General features: G+C 56.8%; 2 protein-coding genes across 4 annotated transcripts; one reads left to right on the top strand and one right to left on the bottom strand.

Annotated features, from left to right (window-relative positions):
- Positions 1-212: 212 nt before the first annotated feature.
- On the top strand, positions 213-16,467 carry LOC116951265 (ubiquitin carboxyl-terminal hydrolase 49-like). Of its 3 annotated transcripts, XR_004404161.2 has the most exons (9): positions 213-419; positions 1,860-2,705; positions 3,250-4,177; positions 4,706-4,885; positions 5,868-6,105; positions 6,645-6,774; positions 8,678-8,883; positions 12,066-14,312; positions 14,357-16,467. XR_004404161.2 is itself a non-coding variant. In XM_032969773.2 (8 exons), the coding sequence occupies exons 2-8, from the start codon at positions 1,957-1,959 to the stop codon at positions 12,860-12,862; spliced, it is 3,228 nt and encodes a 1,075-aa protein (XP_032825664.1). In that variant the 5' UTR covers positions 213-419; positions 1,860-1,956; the 3' UTR covers positions 12,863-16,467. The 3 variants fall into 3 exon arrangements, 2 of the variants coding, with proteins under 2 accessions (XP_032825664.1, XP_032825665.1); XM_032969773.2 differs by having other exon boundaries at positions 12,066-16,467; XM_032969774.2 differs by having other exon boundaries at positions 216-419; positions 6,645-6,753; positions 12,066-16,467.
- A 53-nt stretch (positions 16,468-16,520) lies between these two features.
- TOMM6 (translocase of outer mitochondrial membrane 6) lies at positions 16,521-18,684 on the bottom strand. Its single transcript, XM_032969799.1, has 3 exons — positions 18,542-18,684; positions 17,080-17,178; positions 16,521-16,642 (listed from the first exon to the last, which is right to left on the bottom strand). The coding sequence occupies exons 1-2, from the start codon at positions 18,619-18,621 to the stop codon at positions 17,082-17,084; spliced, it is 177 nt and encodes a 58-aa protein (XP_032825690.1). The 5' UTR covers positions 18,622-18,684; the 3' UTR covers positions 16,521-16,642; positions 17,080-17,081.
- Between the last annotated feature and the right edge of the window lie 329 nt (positions 18,685-19,013).

The following is a 19,013-nucleotide window of genomic DNA, read 5'->3' as shown; positions in this document are numbered from 1 at the left end:
ATTTTTAGGGGAAGATTTACGATGTTAAGTGAAGAAACAAGCGTTGGTTGCCCATGCGTTGGTGCCCATTGAATGCTCATTGTCGATGGCGGTGGGAGGTGGGGGGACTGCGACTCCATTCCGCACGTGACGGCGTACCGCTCCGGGTTTTCACTCCGCCTCCGCGGCGCTCCTCCGCGTCGCAGTACCGCGCGCCGTGAGCGGCTAACGCCGACATCGCGACGCGCGCCAACCAATCGGCGCGCGCGTCTTTGCGCCGCGCGCCGATTGGTCGCCGGGGGGAGGCCCAGGCGCCCGGGACGCGGAGTCGCGTTTTGTGCGCGAAGCGGATCCCGGCGCGGGGGGCTTCAACGGGGACCATCAACGGGGGCCCGGCCGAGGGGATAGCGGAGCGGAGGGGGGCCGGTCAGCGTGTGCGGGTAACGCGGGGGCGGGGGTCTGGGTGGTGGTTGGGGGGAGCGGGTCGAGATTAAACGAGGCGAGGGAATCCAAAGACGAGGGGGGTAGAGCGGGCGAGGGGGCTCAAAGGGATTTTGTTTGGCGAGGGGATCCGAGTGAAAGGGCAGGGAGAGAGGATATAAAGGGTGGCGGGGGGTTCGAGTAAAGGGGATGAGGGGGGGTCGTGATGGTGAGGGGGGGCAAGAGCGTGGTGTAGGAACCGAGGGGGTGTTCGGCAAGACGGGTGGGGGGGGTGGGTAACGGGATCGAGCGTGGTTTGGTTGAGGAGATGAGGATGAGAGAGGGGTGATGGGGGTTCAATGCGAGGGAAATCAAAGGGAGGCCAGGGAGAGGGGATAAAAGGGGACGGGGTGAGGGAAAAAGAGGTCATGGCGAGGGGGTCCGGCGATGGGATCTAAAGGGTTGTATGGTTGATGGCATCAAAGGGATGAGGGAGATACGTGGGGCGATCCCCACGGGGTTCTGGTTTGAAGGGATAAAGGCGATCACGGTGAGGGGAGTCGGGTAAGGGAGTCAAGCGGGCGAGGTGAGAGAGTTATCAAGATGATCAGAAAGAGGGGATCGATGGAATGGGAAGAAGGGGATCTATTGTGAGGGGATCTGGGGGATTCAGGGGACCAGGGGGATGGGTGACATCACGGCGTATAGAGACTGAGGCCCATTGTGACAAAGGATTGAGGGGATCAGGACTGAGAGTCCCAGGAACGCGGGAGAATGCACTTTTACGTCTAGATTGAGAACTTATATCTATTAAGAACTGCTTTTTTGTTTGGTTTGGTGTTCTTCCCCCACACATCCGATTCGCACGGTTGGCTACGTACGGTGCGAAAGAAGTTATATACACACATACATAAGGGGACTTAAGCGGGACAGGGAGACATGGGGAAATGGAGGCCTGGATAGATCGGGGTCCCGTGGCTTTGTTCATAAACAAAAGGAACGATCGGGAGGAGGGGAGACCCGTTAGTACTGGCACCCTACATTAGTGGGGGACCTTTTCCCTACTCAAGGCTGATTTTCAAACACCTTTGACGGGCAGCCCACACATTGGTTGACACTAAGCTTTGTGTACGGTAGAACTGCTTCCATTGACTTTGTGCTCAGAACTACTTGATCGACAACAGGTGACCAGGATCGCTAAAATTATCAGCGTGGCAAGTCTAAAATGTCGCAGGTCTTTCCCCTCTAGTAGCCGATGCGTTGCTTTCGGTCTGGTTCCGTGAGCCATACAATTCCACCTTTGTTATTAAAAAAAACGTGGCTTTGAAGTTGACCGAAGCAATCATGACACTTTGCATGCGTCCCTTATGACTGGTTTTAAAACCGGTACAGCTAAGAGCGGTCAGAGGCAGTAGTATTTACAGTCACTTAATCACTAACTTCCCCCCCCCCCCTTACAGGCAACACGGCCAGGGAGGAGGGCACCCCGACTGTTCGGCAGCACCGGCGGCAACCACTGCAGGGTGTGGCGCGCTTGTGCGCGTGCTGGTGCGGGGCATGGATCGCTGCCGCCACGTGTGGAGACTCAAGCTTTCTCAGAACCACTCGATACTCAACCCAGACAAGTGGGCGTGCGTGGACTGCGCCGGCTGCTGCGCAGTGCGGAAGACCAATGACGGCGGTGCGTGCAACAGCGAGGGTGGAGGCCTGCCTGTGGACGTCGGAGGCCTGCCTGTGGACGTCGGAGGTGGTGGCGCCGGCGGTGCTGGTCATACTGGCGGTGCGGTTTGTAACCACGTGTGCGGTGGCGGCGGAGCGGTTTGCGAGCCGCACGACGTGTCAGGTTTTGCCTCTTGTGGTACCGCAGCCGCCGCTGCCGCCACCTTCTGCGATGACGGCGCCTGCGATTGCGCCTCCTCGGTGTGGGCCTGCCTGACGTGCCCCCACGTAGCGTGCGGGCGTGACGTGGCTGCTCACGCCGACCGGCACGCCGCGATGATGCGGCACCCGCTCGCCATGCACGTGGCGGAGCTCTACGTGTTCTGCTTCGCGTGCGACGACTACGTCCTCAACGACAACGCGCAGGGCGACCTTAAGCTGCTGCGGGGGGCCCTGGGCACCGTGCGGGCGAGAAGAGGCGGTCCCCCGGGGGGGCTACTGCGCGGCGGTGGTGGCGGCAGTACGGGTGGTGGGGGCCGTGCCCTGCGATCGGCAGGGGGTAGTGGGGAGGCGTGCACGTGGAATCGCGCTGGTGAGGCGCGGGCCCATGCCAACGACCGCCTGCTCACAGCACTCAAGCTTCGCCGGTGAGGATGGCGAGCGACTGCTGCGTAGTTACCGAGTCATTAGCCCGTCACGCAGTGACTTGTTACCTTCTTATAGAATCTAATGCTCAGTAACAGGGTAACCGTTGCCCTCTTTCAGTCTCCTTTAACCTCTCACACCTTTAATTGGACGCGTGTGCAGTCGTATGTGCGTGTGTGTGTGTGTATTCTTGTGTTTGGCTAGTGTGTCTGTAGCTGTGCGTATTCATGAAAGTGGTGTGAGAAATGTGTGGTTTTGCAGCTAGTAGCACGTGTGGATAGCGTGTGGGAGTAGCAGCGCAACTCCACCCCAGTGAGGTTAATTCCTGGCCACAATTAACATCAGTGGCGACCGATATCAGAACCTGGCCTGGTCCAGGTTAATTTATCCAGCCTTAAAATATTAATTCTGGGGAGACAAAGGAGGCCAGGTGTGGTCTTTGCCACACCACCTCCTTATGTGCCGTGCCGGCCTGAATCGGCAATCACTAACAGCACTTGCCCCAGCAGGCAATAAACACAAAATGTGTATTTGTGTGCACCTTAGCCTCCGGCGTTTGCGGCGCGCATTTGGCGCCTGGTTTGGTGAAACGGGGAGCGGACGTGCCCGGCTCGAGGAGGGGCGCCGGCGGGAGGAGGCGGAGCGACGGCGCGAGGCCCAGCGTGCACGCCGAGCTGAACACAAGCGCCAGCTGCGCGAGGAGATGTCCGCCCAGCCGCCGCGCAAGAGCGCCCGCCTCGCCACCCGCGCCCACTACGCCATCGGCGGTGGGGACGGCGACGGCGCTAGGCCCGGCGGTGGCGGCACGAGCCGCGCGTGGCGCAGCCGGCAGCTGGAGCGTGCCATGGCAGCGCTAAAGCGGCAGAGCTCGATGCTGACTCCCGGCGTCACTGGGCTGCGCAACCTGGGCAATACGTGCTACATGAACTCCATCCTACAGGTGCTTAGCCACCTGCACAAGTTCCGCGAGTGCTTCCTGGCGCTCGACATGAGCGAGGGCGACGCTCCGCCGGCACCGCCGCCGCCGTCCCCAGCTCACGGCGGCGGCGAGACACGGGGTCCCTTCCCCCTCATCCCGTCGTCGTCGGCGCCGCCGTCATCGGCCGGGCCGCTCGGCGACCTCCTGGACCGCGCGGCGTCGGCGGGGCGGCTGGCGCGAGTATCGACGCGCAGCGTGCACAAGCTGCTGCAGGCGCGGCGTGCGGCCGGCATAGTGGGGCGCGCACCGGGGCAGACGGCACGCGCCGCCGCGGGGCCCGCCGGTTCGGCGGCCGGGCCCGCGGGGCTGGGCGGCGGAGGGAGCGGGTCGGCGCGCAGCTTGCGCTTGCTGCAGAGCCCCGTGGGCTGCCCCGGGCCGCTGTCGCTGTGCCGCGAGCTGCACACGCTCTTCCGCGTCATGTGGTCGGGGAAGTGGGCGCTGGTGTCGCCCTTCGCCATGCTGCACTCGGTGTGGAGGCTCATCCCCGCGTTCAAGGTGCCTTTGCGAACCGCGGAAGTGACGGATCTCCGATGCGTTTTGGGGTTGTGCCGCGGCTTTGCATTCGATGTTTCGCTCTATGTGCTGGGAGCTTCTTCAGGGAGAAAACAGCCCGAAAACGCAGTGGGGAGCTATACCGCACAACCGCAATAACCCCGAGCGCGTTAATGAATTAGATGTGTCGGTCTGTAACGGGGACATAACACTCAAAGGTTATCCAATCTGAACGCGCCATGCGGTTTGACTGTTGGCGCATGCCAATTTGTTTAATAGCGACTGAACATTATACTGGATTCGAATATCAATTATAAATATAAACCCAACTTTATTAGGAAGTGGTATTGGTGTCAGGGAATTACCCAATTAAAAACCAGCCACACTGATTAAATGGTCGCCTAAACTCCATCGTGAAAACAGTTCACAAAACCCGTGTGCATGCCTTGCTGATGACGGCACGGTATACATAATGACGATCTCTTCCTTCTCTCCCCCCCCCCGCCGCCGCGTGCCATCGCTGCTCTGCAGGGCTACGGGCAGCAGGATGCGCAGGAATTTCTCTGTGAGCTGCTCGATCGCGTGCAGAGGGAGCTGGAGGGGGCGGGGGGCCGTGGCCCCCCACTGCTCATACCCTTAGCCCAGCGCACGCTGCTGAGGCACGTGCTGCAGGTCGTCAACACCATCTTCCAGGGCCAGCTGCTCAGCCAGGTGAGGCACCGTGCGCTTGAGGCTGACCGTGACTCCCTTCCTCTTCCCGGTGCTGATGTCAAACTAAGGACCACCGGTTTTGGATACGCCACACCGCCGGTGTTAGCCGTGGCCGTGAATTGGACTCAGGTCACCGGATTTGTAGCGCAGCTTGCCAATGAATCCCACCACCGTTTCCCACACACATGCTGGTACACAACAACAACCGCCATTCGCCACAAAGTGGCGGTAACGTCGCCACGTGATGTACACCACAGCAGCCATGCAGATGGTGCGACACGCACCAGCATAGAGAGAGGGGCATGTTCTCCATTTTAATGGGAGTTACTATTAAATTATAAACACATTTTTATTTTACCAGGTAAGGCCGACTGAGCTTCATAGCTCTTGTTCAGAAGCGACCTGGCCACAAATGATAGTTAAATTAAGTGGTTTATCATGTGGAAATGCATAACCTCCAAATTCTCTTGACCCATGCTGATTCTAAATATGGAGGGAAAACCCGAAGGACGCAGAGAAAAATCTCTGCGACCGCGGAAAGAGAGTCATGCAAACTCAAAATATACAGGCATCGCGGTCGGGATCAAACCCACAACCTCCTGTATGCCAGGCAAGGTAGTTAATTATAAACATTTTTATTTTACCAGGTAAAGCCTACTGAGCTTCATAGATCTTCTTCAGAAGCGACCTGGCCACAAATGATAGTTCAGTGAAGTGGTTTATCATGTGGAAATGCATAACATCTAAATATTCTTGACGCATATTGATTCTTAATATGAAGGGAAAACCCGGAGGACGCGGAGAAAAATATATGCGACCGCGGGGAGAGAGTCATGCAAACTCCAAATATTGGGGTCCGGATACAACCCACAACCTCCTGTATACAGGGCGAGGTAGTTAACATCTCGCCACCACGTGTACCAGCAGAGAGAGAGGGGCGTGTACTCCATATTAATGGGCGTCGGCCTTCCTGTGTCCGCAGGTCACCTGCATGTCATGCCTGCACAAGTCCGACACGGTGGAGCCCTTCTGGGACCTGTCGCTGGAGTTCCCTGCGCGCTACCACTGCGTGCGCAAGCGCGCGGGGGCGCACGGGCGCTCGCACGCACGCGCTCGCGCCCACCACCCGGACGCCGACTGCTCCCTCACCGAGATGCTGAGCAAGTTCACCGAGACGGAGGCGCTAGAGGGCAAAATCTACGCTTGCAGCTTCTGCAACAGTACGTGGCCACCCGCTGGGGTCTATCGACTCGGCGACCGGGGTTTCATTGATTCGTTATTTTATTGTTTCCCTTCTACGTGACTTTACCGAAATAACCAAGAATATTCACAGTCCCGTTTTGATTTCCCAAATCGATTTTTATTGTTTCTTTTCACATTGTTGGATTGTCTCGTTTTCCATTTGCGGCTGTAATGCTGAAAGGAAGCTAAGCGGGGAGCTGGGCCTGGTTAGTGTTATTGGATGCCTGGACCGCCTAACTGTACGATGGATCAGCAGAGGGCACTGCAGAAAAATCCATTGCTGTACTATGCGTCTTTGCTTTCCGCCTTCACCAACCCACGCTGACCAGAGTGGTGAGGCGGCCAAAACGCCAAGCGGCCAGCAACGTTCGGCAATATTGAGACGTTCTAATATTTGAGCAAGCTTCTAAGAACTTAACAAGCAAAATAATGACGTATTTCTGAGCGTATGAGGCATATCAGCACTGTGACGCGTTCCATCGCTTACACCGCCAACGTTGCATCTCCTTGTGCCCAGGCAAGCAGCGGGGTGGCGCCTCCAAGCCCTTGGTTCTAACAGAAGCCAGGAAGCAGCTGCTGGTGTGCCGTCTACCCCAAGTTCTGCGGCTGCACCTCAAGCGCTTCCGGTACACGCACTCTACATGCCGGTACACGCACTCTACACACCGGTACACACACTCTACACACCGGTACACACACTCTACACAACGGTACACACACTCTACACACCGGTACACGCACTCTACATGCCGGTAGACGCACTCTACACACCGGTACACGCACTCTACATGCCGGTACACGCACTCTACACGCCGGTACACGCACTCTACATGCCGGTACACACACTCTACATGCCGGTACACGCACTCTACATGCCGGTACACACACTCTACACACCAGTACACACACTCTACATGCCGGTACACACACTCTACATGCCGGTACACGCACTCTACACACCGGTACACGCACTCTACACGCCGGTACACACACTCTACACACCGGTACACGCACTCTACATGACGGTACACACACTCTACATGACGGTACACACACTCTACACACCGGTACACACACTCTACACACCGGTACACGCACTCTACATGACGGTACACACACTCTACACAACGGTACACACATTCTACATGACGGTACACACACTCTACACGCCGGTACACACACTCTACACACCGGTACACGCACTCTACATGACGGTACACACACTCTACACACCGGTACACACACTCTACATGACGGTACACACACTCTACACAACGGTACACACACTCTACATGACGGTACACACACTCTACACACCGGTACACACACTCTACACACCGGTACACGCACTCTACATGACGGTACACACACTCTACACAACGGTACACACATTCTACATGACGGTACACACACTCTACACGCCGGTACACACACTCTACACACCGGTACACGCACTCTACATGACGGTACACACACTCTACACACCGGTACACACACTCTACATGACGGTACACACACTCTACACAACGGTACACACACTCTACATGACGGTACACACACTCTACACACCGGTACACACACTCTACACAACGGTACACACACTCTACATGACGGTACACACACTCTACATGACGGTACACACACTCTACACACCGGTACACACACTCTACACACCGGTACACACACTCTACACGCCGGTACACGCACTCTACATGACGGTACACGCACTCTACACAACGGTACACGCACTCTACACGACGGTACACACACTCTACACAACGGTACACGCACTCTACACACCGGTACACGCACTCTACACACCGGTACACACACTCTACACAACGGTACACACACTCTACACAACGGTACACGCACTCTACACACCGGTACACACACTCTACACACCGGTACACGCACTCTACACACCGGTACACGCACTCTACACAACGGTACACACACTCTACACAACGGTACACGCACTCTACACACCGGTACACACACTCTACACAACGGTACACACACTCTACACACCGGTACACGCACTCTACATGACGGTACACACACTCTACACAACGGTACACACACTCTACACGCCGGTACACACACTCTACATGACGGTACACACACTCTACATGACGGTACACACACTCTACACGCCGGTACACACACTCTACATGACGGTACACACACTCTACATGACGGTACACACACTCTACATGACGGTATACTGGTGCACTCACACATCCAGCGAACACACAACAACAACAGCCGCCATTCGCCACTTATGCCAGGCTATGTGCACTTTGAGACCACATGATGCGTCAAAGGGCAGTTCATGGAACAGACAAAGGTGCCGTTGGTTGACTGACTGATATGACTGGTAGATGCACCACCTGTGCCCCCTACTGTATGACCTATGTATTTTAACCGCTGGGCATTGTCCGTTGTTTTGAGCGTTGCTCTGCTGCGGCGGCAGCGGTGGCAGGCGCCAGCGGCTGCACCACGCAAAAGTGATCGCCCGCTGGGCAACGTGTGGTGTGGCACGAGCAGGTGGTCCGGGCGTAACCAGCGTGAGAAGATCGGCGTCCACGTGGCATTCACGCGCGAGCTCAGCATGAGGGCCTTCTGCAGCCGCAGTGGCGCGCGGCTGGGCGGACGCGAGGGCCTGGTGTACGACCTGTCGGCCGTCGTAATGCACCACGGGCGTGGCTTCGGCTCCGGGCACTACACGGCCTACGTCTACAACACTGAGGGCGGTGAGTATGAGCGAGCGAGCGAGAGGGTGAGTGAGAGCGACAGAGAGTGAATGAGTGTAGGAAGGGGGTTGGAGGAGAGTTGGCCGCACGCCTCGGGTGCAGTAATGGCCGCACAGGAAGTAGAGCGTTGCGCGTGTGATTGCCCGCTTGTGGGTGTTTGTCTCCTGCCCATGTATGTGCATTTGTGTATTAGTGTGAGTATCCGTGCGTGTGTGCACATGCGTGTGGGCCTGGGTGTGTGTGTGCGGCAAAAACAAACCCCTACCTCCTCGTGCTGGGAGCTTCTTCAGGGGTCAAATGCCTTCTATGACCTCCTGTCACAGTTGCGAGCTAAAGTGGCCCCTTGGGATGGAGTCATCTTGTTGGGCGACTTCAATGCCTGAGTTTGTTATGATGCTGGCGCCTGGTCTGGAGTGATTGGAAGGCATGGACCAGATCAGCTCAATAACAACGGCAGGAGGCTGCTAGATTTTTGTGCAGCCCATGGGCTTGTAATTACCAACACGCTGTTCCGGCATCGGCGCATCCACACAACATCATGGATGCATGCCGGGTCCAAGTAAGAACATCTGCTGGACTACATAGTGATGGAGCAGCGGATGCGGGTCCATGTCCTTGACACCAGGACATACCGTGGAGCTGATTTTCCCACTGACCATCGACTTGTCATCTGTAAGATGTGCCTGCCATTTTCCCACTCCGGTGGTGGGTGTACACTCAGGACCCCATTCAAACCCATAGTGGCCTGGTCTCAGCTAACTGATGAAAGTTGCAAGCGAGGATTTCATCATCGCTTGCGGCTGGGGTTGGCATCGTCCCCCATTCCTCCTGATGTCGAGGGGAAATGGGCAAGGTTTAGGACTGTGGCTCATGCAGCAGCAATGGCTGCTTTGGGTACACGGTCCAGACCTCCCCAGAGACCCTGGCTGACAGAGGAGGTGTTCAGGGTGGCTGAGAAAAAGCGACAGGCCCACTCTCATCGTCTACAGCATCCCATGTCAGAGAATGAGGAGGCTTAACGCAGCCTTCGCTCGGAGGTTCGGAGAGCTGTGAGGCACTGCAAGGATGGGTGGTGGTCGCGGGTTGCTGAGGAGATGCCTCAATGGCCCGCGATCACACATCGCTCTATAACTCCATTAAAAAAGTAACCTGCAGCGTCACACCTATTACCATCATTAGGGGAAAGAACGGTAATCCAATCTCCGACCCCCAGGAACAGGTTTTCAGATTTGATAAGCATTTCTGTGAGGTCCTGGGAGAGGGAAAATCCCTCAGCCTGGAAAACATTGTGGGACAAAGTGGGGATGACCCTGCTGAGGCTGCGGTATCTCAAATATTGGAAGTCACCCCCTGTGAGTGGCTGGCTGAGGTGCCATCTGTTGAGGAAGTACTGAAGATGATCCGGAGTCTGAGACCAGGAAAGGCACTGGGCAGAGATGATCTCCCAAGTGAAATACTGAGGGAGGGTGGCGTTTGTGCACAGACTGCCCTACATGACATCATAACAACAGTCTGGACCACTGGACGGGTTCCGCAGGATTGGAAGGATGCCCTGGTGGTTCCCCTCTTTAAGAAGGGGGACTGCACAGACTGTAACAACTACAGGGGCATCTCACTCCTCAGTGTGTCGGGAAAGGTCCTGGCAAGGATTATTCAACATTGCCTTGCCAGGCACGCTGAGGAGAGGCTTACAGAGCCCCAATGTGGTTTCAGGAAAGGGCGGTCCTGCACAGATGCCAATTTTCTGTCCGTCTGCTACAGCAGAGGTGTAGGGAATTCCAACATGGCCTACATCTCTGCTTGATTCACCTGGTCAGGGCCTATGATACCAGTAGTAGGCCTGGGCTCTGGGTTGTTCTTCGTGCTTTCGGAGTCCCTGACCCTCTGCTCACGATCATTAAGGACCATCATGATGGTGAGCGGGCCCGGGTAAAACTACGTGGACGGGAGTCGGAGCCATTCCCTGTTCACCTTGGGGTGCGACAGGGATGTCCTCTGGCTCCCACATTATTTAACATCTATTTCGACCACGTAGTTCGTGAAGCCTTCAATAGCTGCACGGGAGGAATTTCCATCTGGTACAGATACAATGGGATGTTTATCGATGCCCGGGTGCAGTCAAGGGATGGCTCCCTATTGATCAACCATGGAATGTATGCCGATGCTCTGGTGAATCCTGCTCACTCAGAGGAGGACTTGGAGGCACTGCTGCTGAGACATGAGCGTGCCACTAAGAGATGGGGCCTTACCATCAGCCCCACCAAAACTAAGCACTTGCCTGGGTATTTTGTACCATCGGACACTCCACCCCCTAAACTCCCAATCGGTGATGGGGCAGTTGTGGAGAAAGTGGAGAGTTTCCCATACCTGGGCAGTGTGCTCATGACCGGCTCCGGTTTGACAGCAGAGGTCTCACTCCGAATCAGTCGAGCGGCATCTTTTCATCGGTTACGTAACGCTGTGTGGAAGCTACCTGGTCTGTCGCTCCGCACAAAGTTTCAGATCTTCTCGGCCACAGTCATTCTCCCTTCTCTACGCTTGCGAAACGTGGAACCCCCTAATGGAACATCTTTGCCGGTTAGAAACATTTAGGCTGGCTTGCCTACGATCTATCCTGGGTTGAACCAGGCTGGATTGTGTGAGGAGCTCACAAATCCTTGAAAGATCTGGACAAAGTCCCATCGGTGAGCTCCTCCGGCAAACAAGGCTGCGTTGGCTGGGTCATGTAGCCCGCATGCCCAGCCACCGCATGCCTAAACAGCTTTTGTTTGGCCAGATCAAGGGGGCTAAACGGGCGCGACATGGGATAGAGAAGAGATGGAGTGATGTGGTACAGGAGGATGTGGAGCTGAGTGGACTTGCCGATGACCGGTATCAGCGGTGTCAAGATCGGCCTCTGGAGGAGGCTCGTGAAGGACGCTACTGTGCAGTTGGAGGCAGTCGCCCTCCAACAACAATGGAGGGCGGAGGAGCGACGCTCACAACAACGAGCGGAGTCCCGTGACCTGCCGGCGGTTGTTCGATACTTTATGTGGCCTCAACGTGCCTTGCACAAGCGTCGTGGTGACGTCACCGCCACTTAGTGGCGAATGGCGGTTGTTGTTGTGGGTGAGGAGCGGTAGTGCAGCGGTTAGTGCGCTTGTTAAGGCTATATGGGGTATATTTGTCTTGTGTGTCTGCAGGCTTCTGGGTTCACTGCAACGACTCGGAGATGAGCGTGTGCAGCGTGGAGGAGGTGTGCCGCGCCCAGGCCTACATCCTCTTCTACTCGCAGCGCAAGTCACCCGACGATCGAATCTGCACCACGGCAACGGCGGTGCCGGAAACACGGGTGTTGCCCCCCGCGTCGGTCCCGGTCGCCCCCACCCTGGCCCCCCCCACCTCTTCCCCTACGCCCCCAGCCTCCCCAAAACCCTCTGGCCCCGAGGCGCTGTTTTCTCTGGAGCGCAGGGTGGCTGAGTCGTTTGCGCGCCCCGCACGTTCGCCAGCCACCGACGGGGAGCACTGCGAACCGCAGGCGGCGCCCTTCACCCCGCCGGCACCGCCCTTCACCCCGCCGGCACCGCCACCGCTGGACACGCAGCCCAGGGGAGGCCTGTGCGGCGACGACGAACAGGACCTTGCCGCCGGCACGCCCGACGCCCAGAGTAGCTCGCTCCCCGACAACGACGCCAGCGTAAGGACGCTGTTGCTGCACCCGCAGGCGTCCGAGCGGCCGCCACCACCGCTCAGACACTCCGTCCCGGGTTTTGGCAATCTCCTGGATTCCGTCCGCGAGCGAGCCGAGCCGGCGTTGCCCGCACCCGCGCTGGCCTCTGCTGAGCCGCACCAGACGTCCGCGGGTTTCTGGCTTGAAGCACAAGCTTGCGGCGGCAGTGGCGGCGCCGTTGAGCCCGGCCCGCTCGTCGCGACCGCCGGACCAGCGGGAGGAGGTTGCAGCGTCACCAGCGAGTTTGGCGCGGCCGCGGAGCGCAGCTGATTGTTGACGCGGCAGCGGGTAGCGCTCCACGCGCTCCACGCTCTCCACGCGCTCCACGCTCTCCACGCTCATGCTAAGCAGAGACGCGGACTCCTGATGAAGAACTGACAGCGCTTGCATCGGCCGTATCGTGGCGGCGACAGCATTAAAAGAACAGCCGGTACTCTAGCTACACGTGGCTTTAAAATCGACGGGGGTTTTTTCGGCATCTCGGTCCAGTTGATGGCAACTTCACGCTCGGTTACGTCGAGCCAGGCTAAAGAGTGCGGGCGTCAACTTGCGTTTGATAATGCGCGAGTCACCGCGCCACCGCCGGTTTTGGTTCACAGGAGCCGCAGCGCCGGCGCGCGTCGTTCTCCTTGGCTCGGTGTGCCCGGGGCGGCGGTCGGCGCCAGTTTCCGTTCATTCCCGGAGAAAACCAGGATCTTCACTTTGGCCTCTGTTTTTACACCAGCACTTCCGTGTTCACTCTCAACAGCTTAAAAAAAAAGGCCTTGTAATTCACTACTACTCAGGCAGCATCGCAATGTGGGGGTGCAAGCAGGGAAAGATGAACATGGGGGGCAGAGCCAGTGTCTGTGGGGGGGGGGGCACTGTTCCCCTTTCATGATTTGGGGTGGGGGGGGAGGCCCCCCCCTGCACCACCTCGCTTGCCCCACCCCTGGCGTGTACCACACGCATACATCGCTTGGCCCACGTGTACACCATGCGGTGCACCACATGTAACCTCATGCGGCCGGTGTTTGTGCATCAGCCCAGCGACAGCTCAGGTAGCTTTTTTGGAAAAATCAACACTAACACACGCGCATATATTGACACGCGTACGTACATATGGGTACATATAAAGCACACGCACGTGTACTTGCACGCACTGAGACGCAAATGCAGTCTTTGTGCACGCATAAATACATCTACAGTACACGCATTAACATAGTTACGTGCGCACATGCATATACAATACTTGCATTCACGAAGTCATGCACCCACATACTATCACACACACATGCGTAAACGCAAGTGCGCCCACAGTGATACAACTACACATCACATAGACTTAAGCGCACGGACATACTTGCATATACTGTACCGTACACACACAGGACACACGTGCACTCTAGGAACTGCCAAGCCCCTTCCTCGGCACTGTGAGAGCAACACTGGTGTGTGAATTTGTACAGAACAGCACACTTTTGCTGGGGTGGGCTAGGGGGTGAGTACTGATTGGTTAGGGGGAGTGCAAGTACTGCTGGGTTATGGGTGGGTAGGGAGGGAAGTAATAATGGGATTTGTCTAAGGTCCGTGTTTGCAGCAGGTGGAGTTCTGCAAGACCCTTAAAATACTCGGTTGTATTTTCCGAGTGGAAACGTTCGTGCGGATGTGCGCGCCTGTCTGTACGCACAGACACGCACGCTCGTGTGCGAGTACGTGATCGCATAGGCACTCGTGCAAGGTACACCGCGCACTCGTGCAAGGTACACCGCGCACTCGTGCAAGGTACACCGCGCACGCGCGCACGAGTTTGCCGGGTCGCTCGGCACGGCACACGAGCCGTGCGTGGGGTGGAAGCGGATGGGGTCCTCGCGAAGGTCATGGCCCGAGGCACTGAAGCGCTTGTGCGCATGCACTCGCGCGTCTGCCGCGCCGCTCGTGCAAGTCGTGGAAGAAACGAGCGCGCGCGCGCGTATACGTGAAGCGAGCGTTTCGCGATCGGACGTGGTCCACGGTGCTGCTGTCGGCAAGAGACGTGGGGGTTTTTTTCCCCGCGGTTTTTCGGAGGATGTCGTCGTACGTTGCTCGTCCTGCAGTGTGGGGCCTTGCCTCGCATGCCGGCGGCCCCACGTGTCTCTCGGTGAGTAGAGTTAGAGCTACTTGTCACGTGTAGTGGGCCTCCGAGCGGCGGCCTAGGATGTGTGGTTTGAAATAGTTTTTTTGTATTCGTGTCTAAATTATCCTGTATGCAACAAACTCGTGGCACCTCGCCTCGGAGCGAGCCGTGAAATTGTTGGGTGTTTAGCGTTAAAACGTTTTGTGAGCAATAGAGATTCTGATCATTGACCTTGGGTTGTGCAGCGGACGGTGGGGACCAGTTTGGCTAGCGTTAGTGCAGTATTAAGATTAGGCGTAGCGTTTGCGTCAGTGACAGTGTCAGCGTTGGGTTATTTACGCTTAAAACTGCGTTTACGTCGTGGGGTTGGGTGTGGTAGCCTGAATGTTTGTCCAGCAAATTGTGGAGTCGGTGAGGCTCGCAGTACGCAACCGTGATCACGGTCGGGGTCTGAATTAGGGGTTGGGGTCAGCATCGATCAGGGTTAGAAGCCATTCGGGGACGCTATGACGGCAACAATCACAGCAGCTGTTCCGTACAGGATGGTTTGACACTGAATATTTCTCCTCCCTGAGCACTGTGCACACACCCGGCCCTCCCAGTTGAAACCGTGCTGGCCTTGTTCTTGGCCCAGGCAGGATCCTTAGCCTACCCACGAAAACTATTTTTATGTAATTTAAAAAGTGGTAAACGCCTTTTTTCTTTTTTATTTCGTCTAAACACCCAAGAATCGTTATTTGCAAAAATGGAAGAAAGTTAGTCACGAATGAATGCGCCGTATTTTTTTAAAGTAACGTTGTAACAAGCCGTGCTAGGAGCTGGTGCTCGGCGGCTCAAGAGTTCCGGCCCCCGGGGTGGTTTCCACTGCCGCCCTGCGTCTCGGCCGAACGGTCGCGAGGGCGGATTGGCGACCCAGGACGAGAGTCGCTCAGTCGCTGTGTGAAAAGTAACTTGTAACGACTGCCGAGACGCAGGACGATCCCAGACCTCTGGAATCGCTCCACTCGCTGTGTAAACCTCGGAGCATCGCAGGGTCTTTTGTCTCCCACCTGTGCTCACACATATCCCTCGAAGTGGACTTTGTTGCTGCCGTGAGAATGAAGGTGTCTAGCGATGCAAAAGACGAGATCATTCTGTTATATCACCGGTTTTTAAACCATGTCAAGCGCCTTGAGTGAAGGTGCTCTTTAAATATAAAGTTATGAATTACGCCTCAACGATTTGATCTATCAACTTGGTTCAAAAGTATTTCATTTTGTATTGTCTGCTAGTTCGTACTGTGTGGCACATGTTGTCTTGTTAATCTACAATCTGCTCCCGTTGTATTTTCTGTCCCGTTTATTCCATCAGCCTTCATGTGGAACAACTCTTAAACACGAGCGAAATAATACATTTCTGCCCAGTGACCAACGTGGCGTAACCTATGCTCGGCGACCTTCAAACCGCGGTCTGGGAAAAATTATTAAAGTTGATTGATAGGATGCCCATTGCGTGAAGCTACGTGGAGAACCCCTTGGTCGCAGGGAATGGTGGTAAAGATGGTATTTGGGAGTCTGCTGGGTGGGTCCTGCCGTGCTGCGTTGGTTGGCGTGTGGAGCACAATGCATGCTGGGTAAGTTGCACTAGCTGTGCCAGTGTAAAGAAGGCGTGAGGATTTTATTTGTTGTTTCGAGTTCGTGTTGCTGTGATTTTGTCGAGAAAAGTGTCTACGTTAGTTTCAAACTGTTTACGATTTCTTTTTATATATATAGAGTTTGTGATAAATACATTTTTTTCTAAATGCCTTATCTCGTATTTATTGACTCGCGTTTCCATTTAATCGTCATCCTTGGGTTTTTTGTTTTGCCGAGGCAAAATACTTTATTATGATTTCACAACATCTTACACTGACAATGGTCCACGAGGGTTTGGGGTTGTCGGGCAATAGGAACAGCTTCAGAGAAGGTGCGATGGATCTGGAAAAAAAAGTGGGGAGGGAGGAGTTAGCCACATCCCCTGCAGCACAACGGAAACTAAAATTCTGGCCGCACCACTAGAACATTTGCCGCACCGTCCGCCACGACCAACCCGCTATAGTGAAAGGCCTCCCCCCTTCCAAAAGACGTCACCAGCTCACCGCTATTCTGCAATGCTCTCAAGACGCACACAGCTCCCTCCCTTATAGCTTCCACTCCCGTCTTCAGTCTCGACCACCGGCAGTTATCACTTCTAGCCATGCCCATCACCTCCCGTCCACTAAACACGTGGGGAGAACAGCGATGACATTCCCCCCCCCCCCCCAAACTCAACTACAGTATATTCACGTGATTCGTCGAGTAATCGCGATAGCCCAGCCCCAGCGTCTTGGGTCACGTCTAAGACAAGGAGAGGCTGCCCCGGCCTGGCATGGTACCTCTACGGGAGTGGCGCGGGAGCCATGAGGTCCAGGTCGGCGACGTTTCGCGCCACCCACACCCCCGCGGCGAAGAGGGCCACGTTCACCAGCAGGTTCCTGCACCACACACAACCCAGGGCCGGTGACTGATCAAGCACCGTACTTCTGATTGTGAAATCGTACACACACATCACGAGGCACTGACACTGCGTGTGTCTGTCCGTCTTTGTGGCCGTGTCATTCCCTTCGTGTCACTCGCTCTGTGTGTCCATCTCTCTCCGTGTGTCTCATCTGCCTCTGTGCGTGTCTCCGCGTGTCTCATCCGCCTCTGTGCGTGTCTCCGTGTGTCTCATCCGCCTCTGTGCGTGTCTCCGTGTGTCTCATCTGTGCGTGTCTCTGCGTGTCTCCGCGTGTATTTCTGTCGTCGCCGTGCCCATCTCTTCGTTCTCCGCGAGGCTTTGACGGCACGAATCTCCCTCGAGTCTTCCCCCTCCGCCATCTCGCTCCACCCTCCAGCCGTCTCCCTGTGTCTCAGCCCCTGCGTCCCCCGTATCATCGTCGTCACTCCAGGCCCGCACACCGGCGGGGTACGACCGCTATCCTCCATTAGGAGCCTTACTGGCAAAATCCACCAACATCCAATCCCCCGTGTCGCTGACTATTCCGTGTCTCCCTCCAAATGTCTCCCCCTCTCCATGTATCTTCGTGTCTACCCAGTGCCACCCTCCTGGTGTCTCCCCGTGTCTAACCCCTCTCTTTATGTCTCTCCCTGTCGTCTCCACGTCCCCTGGTGTCTGTCCCCTCTGTCACGGCGTCCTCCCCGTGTCTCCCGCTCTCTTTCCACGTCTTCCCCCCCCCCCGTGTCTCCCCCCCCCGTGTCTCCCCCCCCCCCGTGTCTCCCCCTCCCCGTGTCTCCCCCCCCCCGTCTCCCCCCCCCGTGTCTCCCCCCCCCCCCGTGTCTCCCCCCCCCCCCGTGTCTCCCCCCCCCGTGTCTCCCCCCCCCCGTCTCCCCCCCCCCGTCTCCCCCCCCCGTGTCTCCCCCCCCCCGTGTCTCCCCCCCCCCGTGTCTCCCCCCCCCCGTGTCTCCCCCCCGTGTCTCCCCCCCCGTGTCTCCCCCCCCCGGTGTCTTCCCCCCCCCGTGTCTTCCCCGCCCCCGTGTCTTCCCCCCCCCCGTGTCTTCCCCCCCCCCCGTGTCTTCCCCCCCCCCCCGTGTCTTCCCCCCCCCCGTGTCTTCCCCCCCCCCCCCCGTGTGTCCCCGTGTCCCTCAATGCGTCCCCGTGTCCACTCCTCTCTTTGTGCCTCTTCCCTATCTCGTCTCCCCTGTGTCTGCACCAGTCTCCCCTGTGTCCACGCCTTCTTGTGTCTGCACCAGTCTCCCCTGTGTCCACGCCTTCTTGTGTCTGCACCAGTCTCCCCTGTGTCCACGCCTTCTTGTGTCTGCACCAGTCTCCCCTGTGCCTTCCTCCCCGCTGTCTCGCACCTCTTGAAGTCTTGGCGATCCGAGATGAAGCCGACAGCCGCCCGCGCCATCGCCACGACCCCGCGAGGTTTGGGAGCCATGCTGCTGCCCTGCTGCACGTGCCGGAAACGGACGTGACGTCACGTGGGTGGGGGGAGGCGGGGCTAAAATAAAGAAGGGCGGGGCTAACGTTGAAAAGGGGTCACCTGGGGTCAGAGCCAAGAGAGCGTTTAACCTAAGTCTGTATATTCTTGGTTCTTTCGGTAAAGTCACGTAGAAGGGAAACAATAACATAATAAGTATGCATGTTGAACTTATTTTGCGCCGTACGTGGCCAACCGTGCTAATCGGAGGTGCAGGGTGGCCTGGCTCCGTCCTGTGGTAGGGGTGGCCGCTTAAATTGGACATTATATTGTTGGGGGGGGGCTGCATCCAGCAGTGGATAGAGAATTGTTGATAAGACAGACGGCATACAGGCAGGCAGCGTAGCCAG

This window comes from Petromyzon marinus, chromosome 42 (genome assembly GCF_048934315.1).
Source record: "Petromyzon marinus isolate PM22_M1 ecotype Great Lakes invasive population chromosome 42, UKy_Petmar_22M1.pri1.0, whole genome shotgun sequence".
In the NCBI taxonomy this organism is placed as follows: domain Eukaryota; kingdom Metazoa; phylum Chordata; class Hyperoartia; order Petromyzontiformes; family Petromyzontidae; genus Petromyzon; species Petromyzon marinus.
Note: the sequence above shows the minus strand (reverse complement) of the source record. Positions and strands in the feature narration are given on the sequence as shown.

What these genes read in the sequence shown, in the direction of transcription:
- LOC116951265 (XM_032969773.2), top strand. Translation starts at nt 1,957, where the DNA reads ATGGATCGCTGCCGCCACGTGTGGAGACTCAAGCTTTCTCAGAACCAC. An exon ending in ACAGCACTCAAGCTTCGCCG is followed by an intron (nt 2,706 to 3,249) that starts GTGAGGATGGCG and finishes TGTGCACCTTAG; the next exon opens with CCTCCGGCGTTTGCGGCGCG. An exon ending in AGGGCCAGCTGCTCAGCCAG is followed by an intron (nt 4,886 to 5,867) that starts GTGAGGCACCGT and finishes CTGTGTCCGCAG; the next exon opens with GTCACCTGCATGTCATGCCT.
- TOMM6 (XM_032969799.1), bottom strand. Translation starts at nt 18,621, where the DNA reads ATGGCTCCCAAACCTCGCGGGGTCGTGGCGATGGCGCGGGCGGCTGTC. An exon ending in GATCGCCAAGACTTCAAGAG is followed by an intron (nt 17,179 to 18,541) that starts GTGCGAGACAGC and finishes TGTGTGGTGCAG; the next exon opens with GAACCTGCTGGTGAACGTGG.